The sequence below is a fragment of the Oncorhynchus kisutch genome, linkage group LG24 (genome assembly GCF_002021735.2).
Source record: "Oncorhynchus kisutch isolate 150728-3 linkage group LG24, Okis_V2, whole genome shotgun sequence".
NCBI lineage: Eukaryota > Metazoa > Chordata > Actinopteri > Salmoniformes > Salmonidae > Oncorhynchus > Oncorhynchus kisutch.
The window spans coordinates 40,187,915-40,201,650 of NC_034197.2; the positions used below are offsets into that span (position 1 = coordinate 40,187,915).

At 41.4% G+C, this 13,736-nt stretch overlaps 1 protein-coding gene across 2 annotated transcripts in view; it reads right to left on the reverse strand.

Annotated features, from left to right (window-relative positions):
* The window catches only part of LOC109875708 (sortilin), a 34,501-nt gene extending 22,488 nt beyond the window's left edge, over window positions 1-12,013 (reverse strand). The window contains exons 1-5 of one of the 2 annotated variants that reach the window (XR_004205330.1): window positions 11,360-12,013; window positions 2,760-2,819; window positions 2,321-2,394; window positions 2,043-2,145; window positions 1,610-1,771 (exon numbers count right to left, since the gene is read on the reverse strand). Coding sequence is in view for 1 of the 2 variants with exons in the window: in XM_020468129.2 (XP_020323718.2) it covers window positions 1,610-1,771; window positions 2,043-2,145; window positions 2,321-2,394; window positions 2,760-2,819; window positions 11,360-11,620 (660 nt within the window). In the remaining variant the exon portion in view is untranslated. The remainder of the gene's footprint in view (window positions 1-1,609; window positions 1,772-2,042; window positions 2,146-2,320; window positions 2,395-2,759; window positions 2,820-11,359) is intronic. The other variant, XM_020468129.2, reaches the window with a different exon arrangement.
* Between the last annotated feature and the right edge of the window lie 1,723 nt (window positions 12,014-13,736).

Here is a 13,736-nt window from a genome sequence, read left to right on the forward strand (position 1 = left end):
ATTCTTAAATGGAAGAAGTTTGGAACCACCAAGACTCTTCCTAGATCTGGCCAAACTGAACAATCGGGGGAGAAGGGGCTCCCGAGTGGCGCAGCGTTCTAAGGCACTGCATCTCAGTGCAAGAGGCATCACAATAGTCCCTGGTTCGAATCCAGGCTGCATCACATCTGGCTGTGATTGGGAGTCCCATAGGGCGGCGCACAATTGGCCCAGTGTCGTCCGGGTTTGGCCGGGGTAGGCCATCATTGTCAATAAGAATTTGTTCTTAACTGACTTGCCTGGTTAAATAAAGGTTAAATAAAGGTTAAAAAAATATTTAAAAATTAAATAAGGCCTTGGTCAGGGAGGTGACCTAGAACCCGATGAGCTCTGTCAGAGTGAACCTCTGTGGATATGGGAGAATCTTCCAGAAGGACAACCATTTCTGCAGCACTCCACCAATCAGGCCTTTATGGTAGAGTGGCCAGATGGAAGCCACTCCTCAGTAAAAGGCACATGATTTTGCCAGGAGGCATCTAAAGGACTCTCAGACCATGAGAAACAAGATTCTCTCATCTGATGAAACCAAGATTGAACTCTTTGACCTGAATGCCAAGCGTCACGTCTGGAGGAAACCTGGCACCATCCCTATGGTGGTGGCAGACTCATGCTGTGGGGATGTTTCTCAGCAGCAGGGACTGGGAGACTAGTCAGGATCGAGGCAAAGATGAACAGAGAGATTATTGATGAAAACCTGCTCCAGAGCTCTCAGAACCTCAAACGGATTAAATTGAAGACAGACGGAAGCTCTGAACACCTGTGTGGAATGGAAGAATGGCCACCAGAAATGTGATGTCACTGAAAAACACTGTCTTTTGCTGCAACTGTGATAAAGCAGGTTAAAACAGTGTGCATTAAGTGTATATTTAGCTTTTATTATTATTATTTTTGATGTGATAGGAAAGTAAAGGGCTTTATGTTTCTAGAATCGTATCACAATTGAGAATGGATTCACGTTTAGATGGAGTATTTGGCTGTTTTGGCTGCCAGTGCCAGTCAACCTCTGAACCATATTACACTCTTGAATAATGTAACAATTCACAAGTATGTGCAGACAATTAAAGGGTTTATTTTCTTGTCCGTACACATTAAATTAGCTGACAAAAATTTAATTTAATTTCTTGGGGACCTCCAGAGCAAGGCGGGGGGGGCCCACGGGCTTGGATTGTTAAATAGTTTGTGCTTAATGGCTAGTGGCTACTGTGATATTTACGGTAAATTTGAGCTGCGACCCAATAATGTCACATTTCCAGACACAACAAAAGGCTAAGGCAAGGATGTAATATGAATTGGCCACTCCTCAGACTCTCCTTTATCTCTTGTAGTGGGAATAAGGCCATAAGATAAAGAAGGTCTGAACGGCTCTTGTCAATCCTGAGCGCTACATCACGGGAGACTGGCCAGGTGACAGGTGTGTAAAAGTACTGATAACTTGTGTGTGCTGATGGGTCTGGGTGTTAGGAGAAGTAACAATATGTTGTATTACTCCACAGCTTCCATAAGCAAGCACACACACACACGCGTGCACACACACACACACACACACAAACACGCTGACCCCCCCACTCACAGTGTTGCTGATGACCAGGAGAACGTTGGCATCTATGGGGTTGTATATGATCTGCATCAGGGGGTTGAAGGGAAGGTCCTGCTGCTCAAAGCTGTTCCCAAAGTCTCTGGAGATAAAGATACGAGAGCCCAGGCTGCCAGACACATCACCTGTCAGGATCACCTGAGAGGAGCAGGACAGGCGAACCAAATTAACTCCTAGAACTAATAGGAACATCGAACATCTTTTCTTTGCTACATACGGAGACATCCTGTATCATAAGCTTAGAAAAGTAACTAAAAGTAACTAAAAAGTAACTAAAAGTAGCTAAAAGTAGCTAAAAAGTAACTAAAAAGTGTGGTCTTTATTTTCAGGAAAACATTTCTTATAGGATGAATGATGCCATGAACATGTAAGCTAGTTCACGGGTTTAAAAACACAAAACGAGTCCTACCTTCCCAGAGTTCTCTGGTCCGATGGCGATGCCGAACTCTGTCCGGATGAAAGTGTTGTTGATGAGGTTTGTGACGTCCTGGAACGACTTCCCGTAGTTCTCACTGAGGAGGCAGAGGAGGTGAGACGGTCAAATAGGACACTTTCTTGTCCACTTTTCTTGTATACTAATATACTTTTAAATATTTAACCAGTTGTCAGCTCAAATAATAGCTGTATTCTTACACGGACATTCTTGCGACATAACTGGTGGTGAATCGCAACATGAAGAACCCTTACCTTCGATAGAGTTTAGACTGACCGAATCGCAACATGAAGAACGGCACCTGGAATGTTGTCAGAGCCAGGATGACCTGTAGAGAACAAGTCCAGCTTAAGGACTAGTATAAACTGTATGGTTCGGGCCCTGAATGCTGATTGGCTGAAATCCATAGTATGTAAGACTGTATACCAAGGGTATGACAAAACATGTATTTCTACTAATCTAATTACGTTGGTAACCAGTTTATAATAGCAACAAGGTAACTCAGGGAATGGTGGTCTATGGTCAATATACCACGGCTAAGAGCTGTATTGGTCATATATTTATATCACACACCCCACGGGCCTTACTGCTTTAGTAAAGAACACCTGTATTCCATCAATGAGTTTGACATGACGATCATTTAAAATCAGCACATAATTATGACAGAATGGAACATGATAAAACAAAACTCACCCCGGTGGCGTCTCCAACCCAGGCCAGTGACACGGACCCACTCAGGTCATTGAAGGAATACTGAGAAGAAAAAGTGAGATAAATCAGAATATTTGCATTCTGTTTATTGTTGGCTGACTGATATGCATCACATACATACAGTTGGCGTTGGAAGTTTACATACACCTTAGTCAAATACATTTAAAAACTCAGTTTTTCACAATTCCTGACATTTAATCCTAGTAAAAAAAATCCTTGTTTTAGGTTAGTTAGGATCACTACTTTATTTTAAACATGGGAAATGTCAGAATAATAGTAGGGAGAACGATTTATTTCAGCTTTTAATTTCTTTCTTCACATTCCCAGGGGGTCAGAAGTTTACATACACTCAATTAGTATTTGGTAGCATTGACTTTAAATTGTTGAACTTGGGTCAAATGTTTCAGGTAGCCTTCCACAAGCTTCCCAGAATAAGTGAATTTGTGGGTGAATTTTGGCCCATTCCTCCTGACAGAGCTGGTGTAACTGAGTCAGGTTTGTAGGCCTGTAAGCACCCCCACAACATGATGCTGCCACCCACGTGCTTCACAGTTGGGATGGTGTTCTTCGGCTTACAAGCCTCCCCCTTTTTCCTCCAAACATAACAATGGTCATTATGGCCAAACAGTTCTATTTTTGTTTCATAAGACCAGAGGACATTTCTCCAAAAAGTACGATCTTTGTCCCCATGTGCATTTGCAAACCGTAGTCTGGCTTGTTTATGGTGGTTTTGGAGCAGTGGCTTCTTCCTTGCTGAGCGGCCTTTCAGGTTATGTCGATGTAGGACTCGTTTTACTGTGGATATAGATACTTTTGTACCGGTTTCCTCCAGCATCTTCATAAGGTCCTTTGCTGTTGTTCTGGGATTGGTTTGCACTTTTCACACCAAAGTACATTCATCTCTAGGAGACAGAACGCGTCTCCTTCCTGAGCGGTATGACGGCTGCGTGGTCCCATGGTGTTTATACTTACGTACTATTGTTTGTACAGGTGAACGTGGAACCTTCAGGCCTTTGTAAATTGCTCCCAAGGATGAACCAGACTTGTAGAGTTCCACAATTTCTTTTCTGAGGTCTTGGCTGATTTCTTTTGATTTTCCCATGATGTCAAGCAAAGAGGCACTGAGTTTGAAGGTAGGCCTTGAAATACATCCACAGGTACACCTCCAATTGACTCAAATGATGTCAATTAGCCTCAGAAGCTTCTAAAGCCATGACATAATTTTCTGGATTTTTCCAAGCTGTTTAAAGTCACAGTCAACTTAGTGTATGTAAACTTCTGACCCATTGGAATTGTGATACAGTGAATTATAAGTGAAATAATCTGTCTGTAAACAATTGTTGGAAAAATGACTTGTGTCATGCACAAATCAGATGTCCTAACCGACTTGCCAAAACTATAGTTTGTTAATCAGAAATTTGTGGAGTGGTTGAAAAACTTGATTTTAATTACTCCGACTTCAACTGTAACTAAAAGGAAGCAAGCCATCACATTAGTCATGGGGTGTGTAATACAAGAGTGGTTTTTAGGCATACGTGATCTTGAAAATTAACTGCAGAAGATCTAACAACATAATAAGGATATACACCACATGATCAAAATATCTTGTTCTGACTGGCAGCACGTTGTCTAACTGGAATTTACACTACATGACCAAAAGTATGTGGACACCTGCTCGTCAAACATCTCATTCCAAAATCATGGGCATTAATATGGAGTTGATCCCTCCCCCTTTGCTGCCATAACAGCCTATACTCTTCTGGGAAAGCTTTCCACTAGATGTTGGAACATTGCTGAGGGGATTTTCTTCCATTCAGCTGGAAGATCATTAGTGAGGTCGGGCACCGATTAGGCTTTGCAGTCGGTGTTCCAATTTATCCCAAAGGTGTTTGATGGGGTTGAGGGCAGGGCTCTGTGCAGGCCAGTCAAGTGCTTCCACACCGATCTCGACAATACATTTCTGTATGGACCTCACTTTGTGCACAGGGGCATTGTCATGCTGAAACTGTTGCCACAAGTTGGAAGCACAGAATCATCTAGAATGTCATTGTATGCCGTAGCATTAAGATTTCTATTCCCTGGAACTAAGGGGCCCGAACCATGAAAAACAGCCCCAGACCATTATTCCTCCTCCACCAAACTTTACAGTTAGCACTATGTATTCAGGCAGGTAGCTTTTTCCTGGCATCCACCAAACACAGATTCATCTGTCGGACTGCCAGATAGTGAAACGTGATTCATCACTCCAGAGAACGCGTTTCCACTGCTCCAGAGTCCAATGGCGGTGAGCTTTACACCACTCCAGCCGACACTTGGCATTGCGCATGGTGATGTTAGGCTTGTGTGCAGCTGCTCGGCCATGGAAACCCACTTCATGAAGCTCCTGACTAACAGTTCTTGTGCTGACATTGACTTTACTTCCAGAGGCAGTTTGGGACTCGGTTGTGAGTGTTGCAACCGAGGATTCATTTTTAAGTGTTACGCGCTTCAGCAGTTGGCGGTCCAGTTCTGTGAGCTTGTGTGGTCTACCATTTCACGGCTGAGCAGTTGTTGCTCCTAGATGTTTCCACTTCACAAAAACAGCACTTCGAGCTAACCGGGGCAGTTCTAGCAGGGCAGAAATTTTACGAACTGTCTTGTTGGAAAGGTGGCATCTTTCGACGGTGCCACGTATAAAGTTACTGAGCTCTTCAGTACCGGCCGTTCTAATGCCAATGTTTGTCTATGGAGATTGCATGGCGGCGATTTATATCCACCTGTCAGCAATGGGTGTGGCTGAAATAGCTGAATCCACTCATTTGAAGGGGTGTCCACACAGTTTTGTATATATAGTGTATTCAAGGAAGATGGTCATTATAATAAACATACGGGTAAATGCTAAAAAGCTATTTGGGCACTTTATAAAATGTAGATTAGACATATAACACACACACATACATATATATATATGTATCTGTATGTATACGTATGTATGTATGTATGTATGTATGTGTGTATGTGTGTATGTATATATATATAGTATAGTATATATAAGTTATACGCCTAATCTACATTTTATAAAGTGCCCAAATAGCTAAGCAACATAAGTGTTATGTCTGTTTGTGTGTGTGCACAAGTGAACCTAATTCCCTTTCCCTCCCTACTGCTGTACCATTCGTCTGCCTCTCACTGTTATCTATAAAGCGTCACATGTAGACACTAGAGTGTTACAAAGCCACACATGTAGACAGTGTTACAAAGCGTCACATAGACAGTGTTACAAAGCCACACATGTAGACACTAGAGTGTTACAAAGCCACACATGTAGACACTAGAGTGTTACAAAGCCACACATGTAGACACTAGAGTGTTACAAAGCCACACATGTAGACACTAGAGTGTTACAAAGCCACACATGTAGACACTAGAGTGTTACAAAGCCACACATGTAGACACTAGAGTGTTACAAAGCCACACATGTAGACACTAGAGTGTTACAAAGCCACACATGTAGACACTAGAGTGTTACAAAGCCACACATGTAGACACTAGTGTTACAAAGCCACACATGTAGACACTAGAGTGTTACAAAGCCACACATGTAGACACTAGAGTGTTACAAAGCCACGCACCACTAATCCTTAGCGTGCAGAACCAGACCAGTAGGCCTTGGACCAAAATGTCCTCACAGTAAGAGGCTGCACTATAGTATAACTAGTCCCAACTGTCAATCAACTGCCAAATCCTCTTTAGAAGAAGAGTCAAACATACACGTACTTAACCCAAATTACAAAAATGACATGTTGTTTTCCTTATGACAGCAATCCATGATTTGGTTTAGTTTACCTGGCACTGTATCTACATGCTTAGGGTTTTAGCAGTTGTGGCATACATCCAATCAAGTCCTGGCTGGTCCCGATATTAGCATTTTCTTCTCTCCAAAATCCTCCTAAAGGATCTAAAATGGATTGTTAAGCTCAACAAAGTCAACAAAGTCACTTACAGAAAAAAGATGCTAATATGACTTGAAATGGGATTTGTGCCACAACTTCTAAAACGTTAGCATGTGGAAACAGTGCCAGGGAAATTAAACCAAAAGCATGGATTTCTGACCGGAGCTGTTGGTTCTGCTAGCTAGCTAGAATAAGATACTTAAACTCTTAATCTCATCAAGCGGTTACTCTACTCTTTCACTTATGTGGACATTCGTAGGATTAGGCCCAGGCCACATCCGGGCAGTACTATCTATAAACCAGACCTGGGTTCAAATAGTATTTGAAATCATTTCAAATACTTCCATCTGTGCTTGATTGAGATTGGTTCCTTTGCAGCAGGCAATAGACCAATCCCAAAAGTGCACCTGGCACTCCAGGCAAACTCTCAGAGTATTTAATAGATCTGAAATATTTCAAATAGTATGTAAACCCAGGTCTACTATAAGCTGCAGTGGGAACTATGCTGTACGGTACCCAAACAGGAGTATGTTGGACCTATGGAGGACATTTAGGTTGAGCCTCTTGGAATTCTGCCTTCAGTCTTTAGGGTTCTTCCAAAATAGGACTCTATTCACTATAAAAAGGTCACTACTTTTGACCAGGGCTCATAGGAGAAAGTGTGGCATTTGGGACACACTTTTAGTCCCTAGATTACCCATAATCCTGCCTTTGGCTTCAAGGTCTGGCTGGGACAGAGAAACTATGCAAAGTATATCGCTTTGGAATGGCGTTAGATCTGAAACTATGTCAATCATTATCAGTGCATGACTAAGAAGATCTGTGACAACACAATACTGTACGCACAGGAGTGAATCCGTTTATTATAATGACTAAGTGGTCATTGTTTGTCCTATTCACGGTTGGTTCAGAGATGTACAAGTTGTAGCCAAGGACTGACTATAAAGCTGATTGTTCATTGTCAGAGGTTAACTAGGGTGCAGGAGGTGGTGTCCCTACTCTTTCCACCTCAGGGCCTGGTGTTACCACTTCTGAATCATGTCAAGCTTCCTTGTGTAGCCAACGTGCAAAAACACATTCATATGTAGGAGGAAGGTATCATTTGGAAGAAAGTGCATCGTTATAAGTTCCTACTAAAACGTTTATACTAAATGTAATTTGTTTTCACTTGCTTAGAAGGTAATGAAGGACGGCGGTAAGGACAATCAAGAACAGGACACACACTCTTATCAGGAACTACCAACTAAATCAACGAGGTGTCTGTGAATAAGCTGTTTTGTTATCCGAATAGACCACAGACATATTGGGTAAGATGTTGTAAAAAAAAAAAAATTGGTTTACTCTATCCTGTGTTAACACAGCCAGATAATTATATAGCCTTGTTTCAAGGACATCTAGTGATCTGAAATTAGACTGTGCTTTAAGGAAGAGCTAGCTACAGGGTGTTTGAGGACAACATCAATAAGAAAGGCAGTCAGCAGCTTGTTCATGATGTACAGTGCATTCGGAAAATATTCAGACCCCTTGACTTTTCCCACAGGGGCGGCAGGGTAGCCTAGTGGTTAGAGCGTTGGACTAGTAACTGAAAGGTTGCAAGTTCAAATCTCCGAGCTGACTAGGTACAAATCTGTCGTTCTGCCCCTGAACAGGCAGTTAACCCACTGTTCCTAGGCCGTCATTGAGAATAAGAATTTGTTCTTAACTGACTTGTCTGGTTAAATAAAAGGTTAAATAAAGGTTAAATAAAGGTCAGATAAAAAAGGTTACAGCCTGATTCTAAAAATGTATTAAAATTGTATATTTCCACCTCAATCTACACCCCATAATGACAAACCAAAAACGGCTTTTTAGATATTTTACATAAATATTCAGACCCTTTACTTGTTGAAGCACCTTTGGCAGCAATTAAATGACACTACAAGTATGAAGCAAGCTTGGCACCTGTATTTGGAGAGTTTCTCTCATTCTTCTCTGCAGATCCTCTCAAACTCTGTCAGGTTGGATGGGGAGCGTTGCTGCACAGCTATTTTTCAGGTCTCTCCAGAGATGGTCGATCGGGTTCAGGTCCGAGCTCTGGCTGGGCCACTGAAGGACATTCAGAAACTTGTCCCGAAGCCACTCCTAAGTTGTCTTGGCTGTGTGCTTAGGGTCGTTGTCCTGTTGGAAGGTGAACCTTTTCCCCAGTCTGAGGTCATGAGCGCTCTGGAGCAGGTTTTCGTCAAGGATCGCTCTGTACTTTGTTTCGTTTAGCTTTGCCTTCATCCTGACTAGTCTCCCAGTCCCTGACGCTGAAATATATCCCCACAGCATGATGCTGCCACCACCATGCTTCACCGTAGACATGGTGGCAGGTTTCCTCCAGACGTGACGCTTGGCATTCAGGCCGAAGAGTTCAATATTGGTGTCATCAGACCAGAGAATCTTGTTTCTCAAGGTCTGAGAGTCTTCAGGTGCCTTTTGGCAAACTCTAAGTGGGCTGTCATGTGCCTTTTACTGAGTGGCTTCCATCTGGCCACTCTACCGTAAAGGCTTGATTGGTGGAGTGCTACAGACATGGTTGTCCTTCTGGAAGGTTATCCCATCTCCATAGAGGAACTCTAGAGCTCTGTCAAGAGTGACCATCGGGTCCTTCTCCCCTGGGTTGCTCAGTTTGGCCGGGAGGCCAGCTTTAGGTAGAGTCTTGGTGGTTCCAAACTTCTTTCACTTGTTTTGGTACCCTTCCCCAGATCTGTGCCTTGACAGGTGTGTGCCTTTCCAAATCATGTCCAATAAATTGAATTTACCATAGATGGACTCCAATCAAGTTGTAGAAACATCTCAAGGCTGATCAATGGATAGTCAAAAACCTATGAATATGGGCCTACTCCCAATTCTCATCAGTTCTGCCAGTTCTATTGTAAATGTCAGATGTGCTCTCAGAAGCAGAAACAGTTGCTTGTGAACATATCTAACTACACAACCCTTTCCCTATATGCCTAGCCTATTACCATTCTTGAAAAACATTTTACCATCCAGACACACTGAGTCAGAACATGATAACAAGGTAGCCTGAACTACAGGTTTTGCATGTGTGAATTTGATAAGCTAAATGCCTAACAACTAAACTCACACCAGTACTTTCTTTAAAATACCCTCCATAGACTACACAGGAAATGAAATACCCTCCATAGACTACACAGGAAATGAAATACCCTCCATAGACTACACAGGAAATGAAATACCCCCCCATAGACTACACAGGAAATGAAATACCCTCCATAGACTACACAGGATATGAAATACCCTCCATAGACTACACAGGATATGAAATACCCTCCATAGACTACACAGGATATGAAATACCCTCCATAGACTACACAGGAAATGAAATACCCTCCATAGACTACACAGGAAATGAAATACCCTCCATAGACTACACAGGAAATGAAATACCCTCCATAGACTACACAGGAAATGAAATACCCTCCATAGACTACACAGGAAATGAAATACCCTCCATAGACTACACAGGAAATGAAATACCCTCCATAGACTACACAGGAAATGAAATACCCTCCATAGACTACACAGGATATTTTACTATCTATTCTAGAGTTGGGCAGAAAATGAAAATAAGCTAGCAGGCCACGTAATTTGTAGTATTAAGTACACCACCATCATTCCATGAATTACCTAACTATCAAACGTACACTGGGTTACAACTATTGTCTATAGCTTACATAGATAAAGAATATATCCTTATTGAAAAATAATGCCAGTTCAAGCCATGTGGAAAAACAAGGTAGCTAAACAAGGCCTAGTATGAAGTAAAGCAGCATCATTCCTATGGGGAAATATAGGTCAGACTCATAACCATTAGACAGGGAACAGTTGAGAGACCGGACTAACTGGAGACGCGTATTAGTATATGTTTACACTAGACTGGAGAATGGCCTCCATGCAGTACGGCACTGGGCGGGATATAACATTTAAATGAATTGCTCTTTGTATTTCTATACTGTATTAGAGCTGTAGAACAGAAGACAAACTGTATGCTAAACTCACATAAGATTAAACGTAACATGATTTAAAGATACCCTAAAACAGTTAGCTACAGAGATGCTAAATTGAAGATTATAACCCATAGTCCTGCACTGTACAGTAGCCTACTTGTGTCAATCATATGCTGGGGGGGGGGGGGGGGGGGGGGGGGGGGGGGAGCATGTGACAAATAAACATTTATCTTGTTTTGTCTTTATTATGAATCCTCATTAGCCCTTACGAAAGGGCAGTATGCTGCAAATGCGTCCAAGATACAACATTCAATTGCAGTTACTGCACTTTTACTGCAGTTTCAAAACGGCAAAATTTGTGTAGGGGGTAAGGGCTGGCTTGACGATAGTTCAGTGAGTCAAACATGAAAACATTGATCTCGTTCACATGCCGTAGTATTAAACACAAGAAGTGTTTTACACAACTGGAAAATATATGCCATTTGGTTAGTTGCATGGCAACCGCAACAGATCAGTTGCACTGTTAAAACCCACGTCATTTGAGAAGGGAGCAGTCATGTCATTATGAGGATAATTGTCGAGGTAAAGTGTCACCTGAAGAGCATTAACCTATTATGTGGTTGAGTGTAACCTAACCGGACCTGCGGGGTTAACTTACGGTTTGGGTGTTGTTAGTCAACTTGGTGTCGAATCCCTGGAGACGGTTACAGTCTCCTTGATCCGCACTTCTTCTGCTCCTAATGTGGTCGGATGATTCAGAATCAAACGGATCTAAATCTGGTGATCTCTTTTCGATATTCAAACTGGGATCTTTCACAAATTCATACTGACCGCTGTTATATTGTCCTTCTTTAAAATCATAAGATGACGTCAAATGCTGGAATATAAAAATAATAACACAGTGCGCCAGAACTCCCATATTCACTGTTGGCCAAAAACACGACTATTATTGTACGATATATTTTTGTTATTCTAGTAATCCTGACTAGAAATCGTGGGTCGCTCCGGTTCGAACACGGCCGCCGATGACATCAACACAAACAGTAGTCCTGACAGCGAGTGGTAGCCTACTTCGGGCTTTGTATGCTCTGCATGGGTCATAGACTATTTGAGGCGGTGCGCTCCAGTCTCCAGGGCGCTCAGTTTTACGTCCCGATGCGCGGAAAAAATGTCGGAAGTCCCCAGCTAAAAACAAATCAGACGCACTAATGTGCCGAGATACATTAGGTCCAATTGTCCACCGTGCAACTCCTTGTCCAAAAATTATACAATGTAACGGTGCATGAAATTGTGTCTATGGGATGGATATTACACACCTTTGCAGATAGCCCGCTGTGATTGGATTTTACTGTGTTTGACACTGAAAATGAGTCTTCTGATTGGTTAAGACCCCATTCGCACTTCCTATCACACAACTCTCTGGTAGCTGGCAAAGCCTTGTCAAGCTTGGTTGAGGGCACTACAGCTATTCTATAGAGACAAAGATTATGGATATACCGATAGAGAGCAATAATAATGGCGTATTTTTGTAGGCACTAACTTCGCAATGGTTCGTTGGACAAAGCCTATGGGGAAATGAATGGTTTTTGTAGGGTTTTGGATAAACGCCAAAAATACGGTCATGTTAACTTACTAATATCTCATAGAACAAAACGTATCAGATCTCCTAAGCCTGTGTTTACCTCAGACCTTTATTATCGTCGTCTATCCCAAAACCAATTTTCCACATGACTAAACGAACCAGGGGTAACTAATTTCCGGTTTTAAGGACTACTCGCCAGCTTGTAGGGTTGTTACTAGTTGGCACAGCCACAAAGTCATAAACCTAAACAATGATTTCTACAATTTATCTTCTTAAAATGTGATTTTAAACCTAACATTAACCCTAACCACACTTCTAACCTTATGCCTAACCTTAAATTAAGACCAAAAAGCTCATTTTTGTTGTCATATTTTTGACCATATTGCCAATTTTTTCCCCCATGGGGAAAATTAATGGGGAGAGAATAGGGTTTTGGGGTCGACAACAACAAGGTCTGAGGTAAACACAGGCTTAGGAGATCTGATACGTTTTGTTCTTTGTCAAAATAAGGGTTAGTTAACATGACCTTTATAAATTATGAAGCCTTCATGTTTTGCTCTATGAGTTACTATTAGTCAGTTAACCTGAACTCTATGAATTATGAATCCTTCATGTTTTGCTCTATGAGTTACTATTAGTCAGTTAACCTGAACTCTATGAATTATGAATCCTTCATGTTTTGCTCTATGAGATAATATTAGTCAGTTAACCTGAACTCTATGAATTATGAATCCTTCATGTTTTGCTCTATGAGTTACTATTAGTCAGTTAACCTGAACTCTATGAATTATGAATCCTTCATGTTTTGCTCTATGAGTTACTATTAGTCAGTTAACCTGAACTCTATGAATTATGAATCCTTCATGTTTTGCTCTATGAGTTACTATTAGTCAGTTAACCTGAACTCTATGAATTATGAATCCTTCATGTTTTGCTCTATGAGTTACTATTAGTCAGTTAACCTGAACTCTATGAATTATGAATCCTTCATGTTTTGCTCTATGAGTTACTATTAGTCAGTTAACCTGAACTCTATGAATTATGAATCCTTCATGTTTTGCTCTATGAGTTACTATTAGTCAGTTAACCTGAACTCTATGAATTATGAATCCTTCATGTTTTGCTCTATGAGATAAAAGCAGTCAGCTAACATGACCTCTATGAATTATGAAGCCTTAATGTGATTTATGTGCTTTTTTAAATTACATAAATGCTTAAAAATTCACAAAAAGTCACGTTAGCTGATAGAACAAAAACGTATCAGATCTCCTAAACCTGTGTTTACCACAGACCTTATTTCCGGGCGTTTATCCAAAAACAGCATTAATTTCCCAATAGGTTTTGTCCAACGAGCCATGGAGGAGTGCCTACAAAAAGATGCCATTACTAGCCTATTTCTCTCCATTATGGAAGTATTTGTCCCTTCAGTGAGCTTCATCAATTTGTTAATATT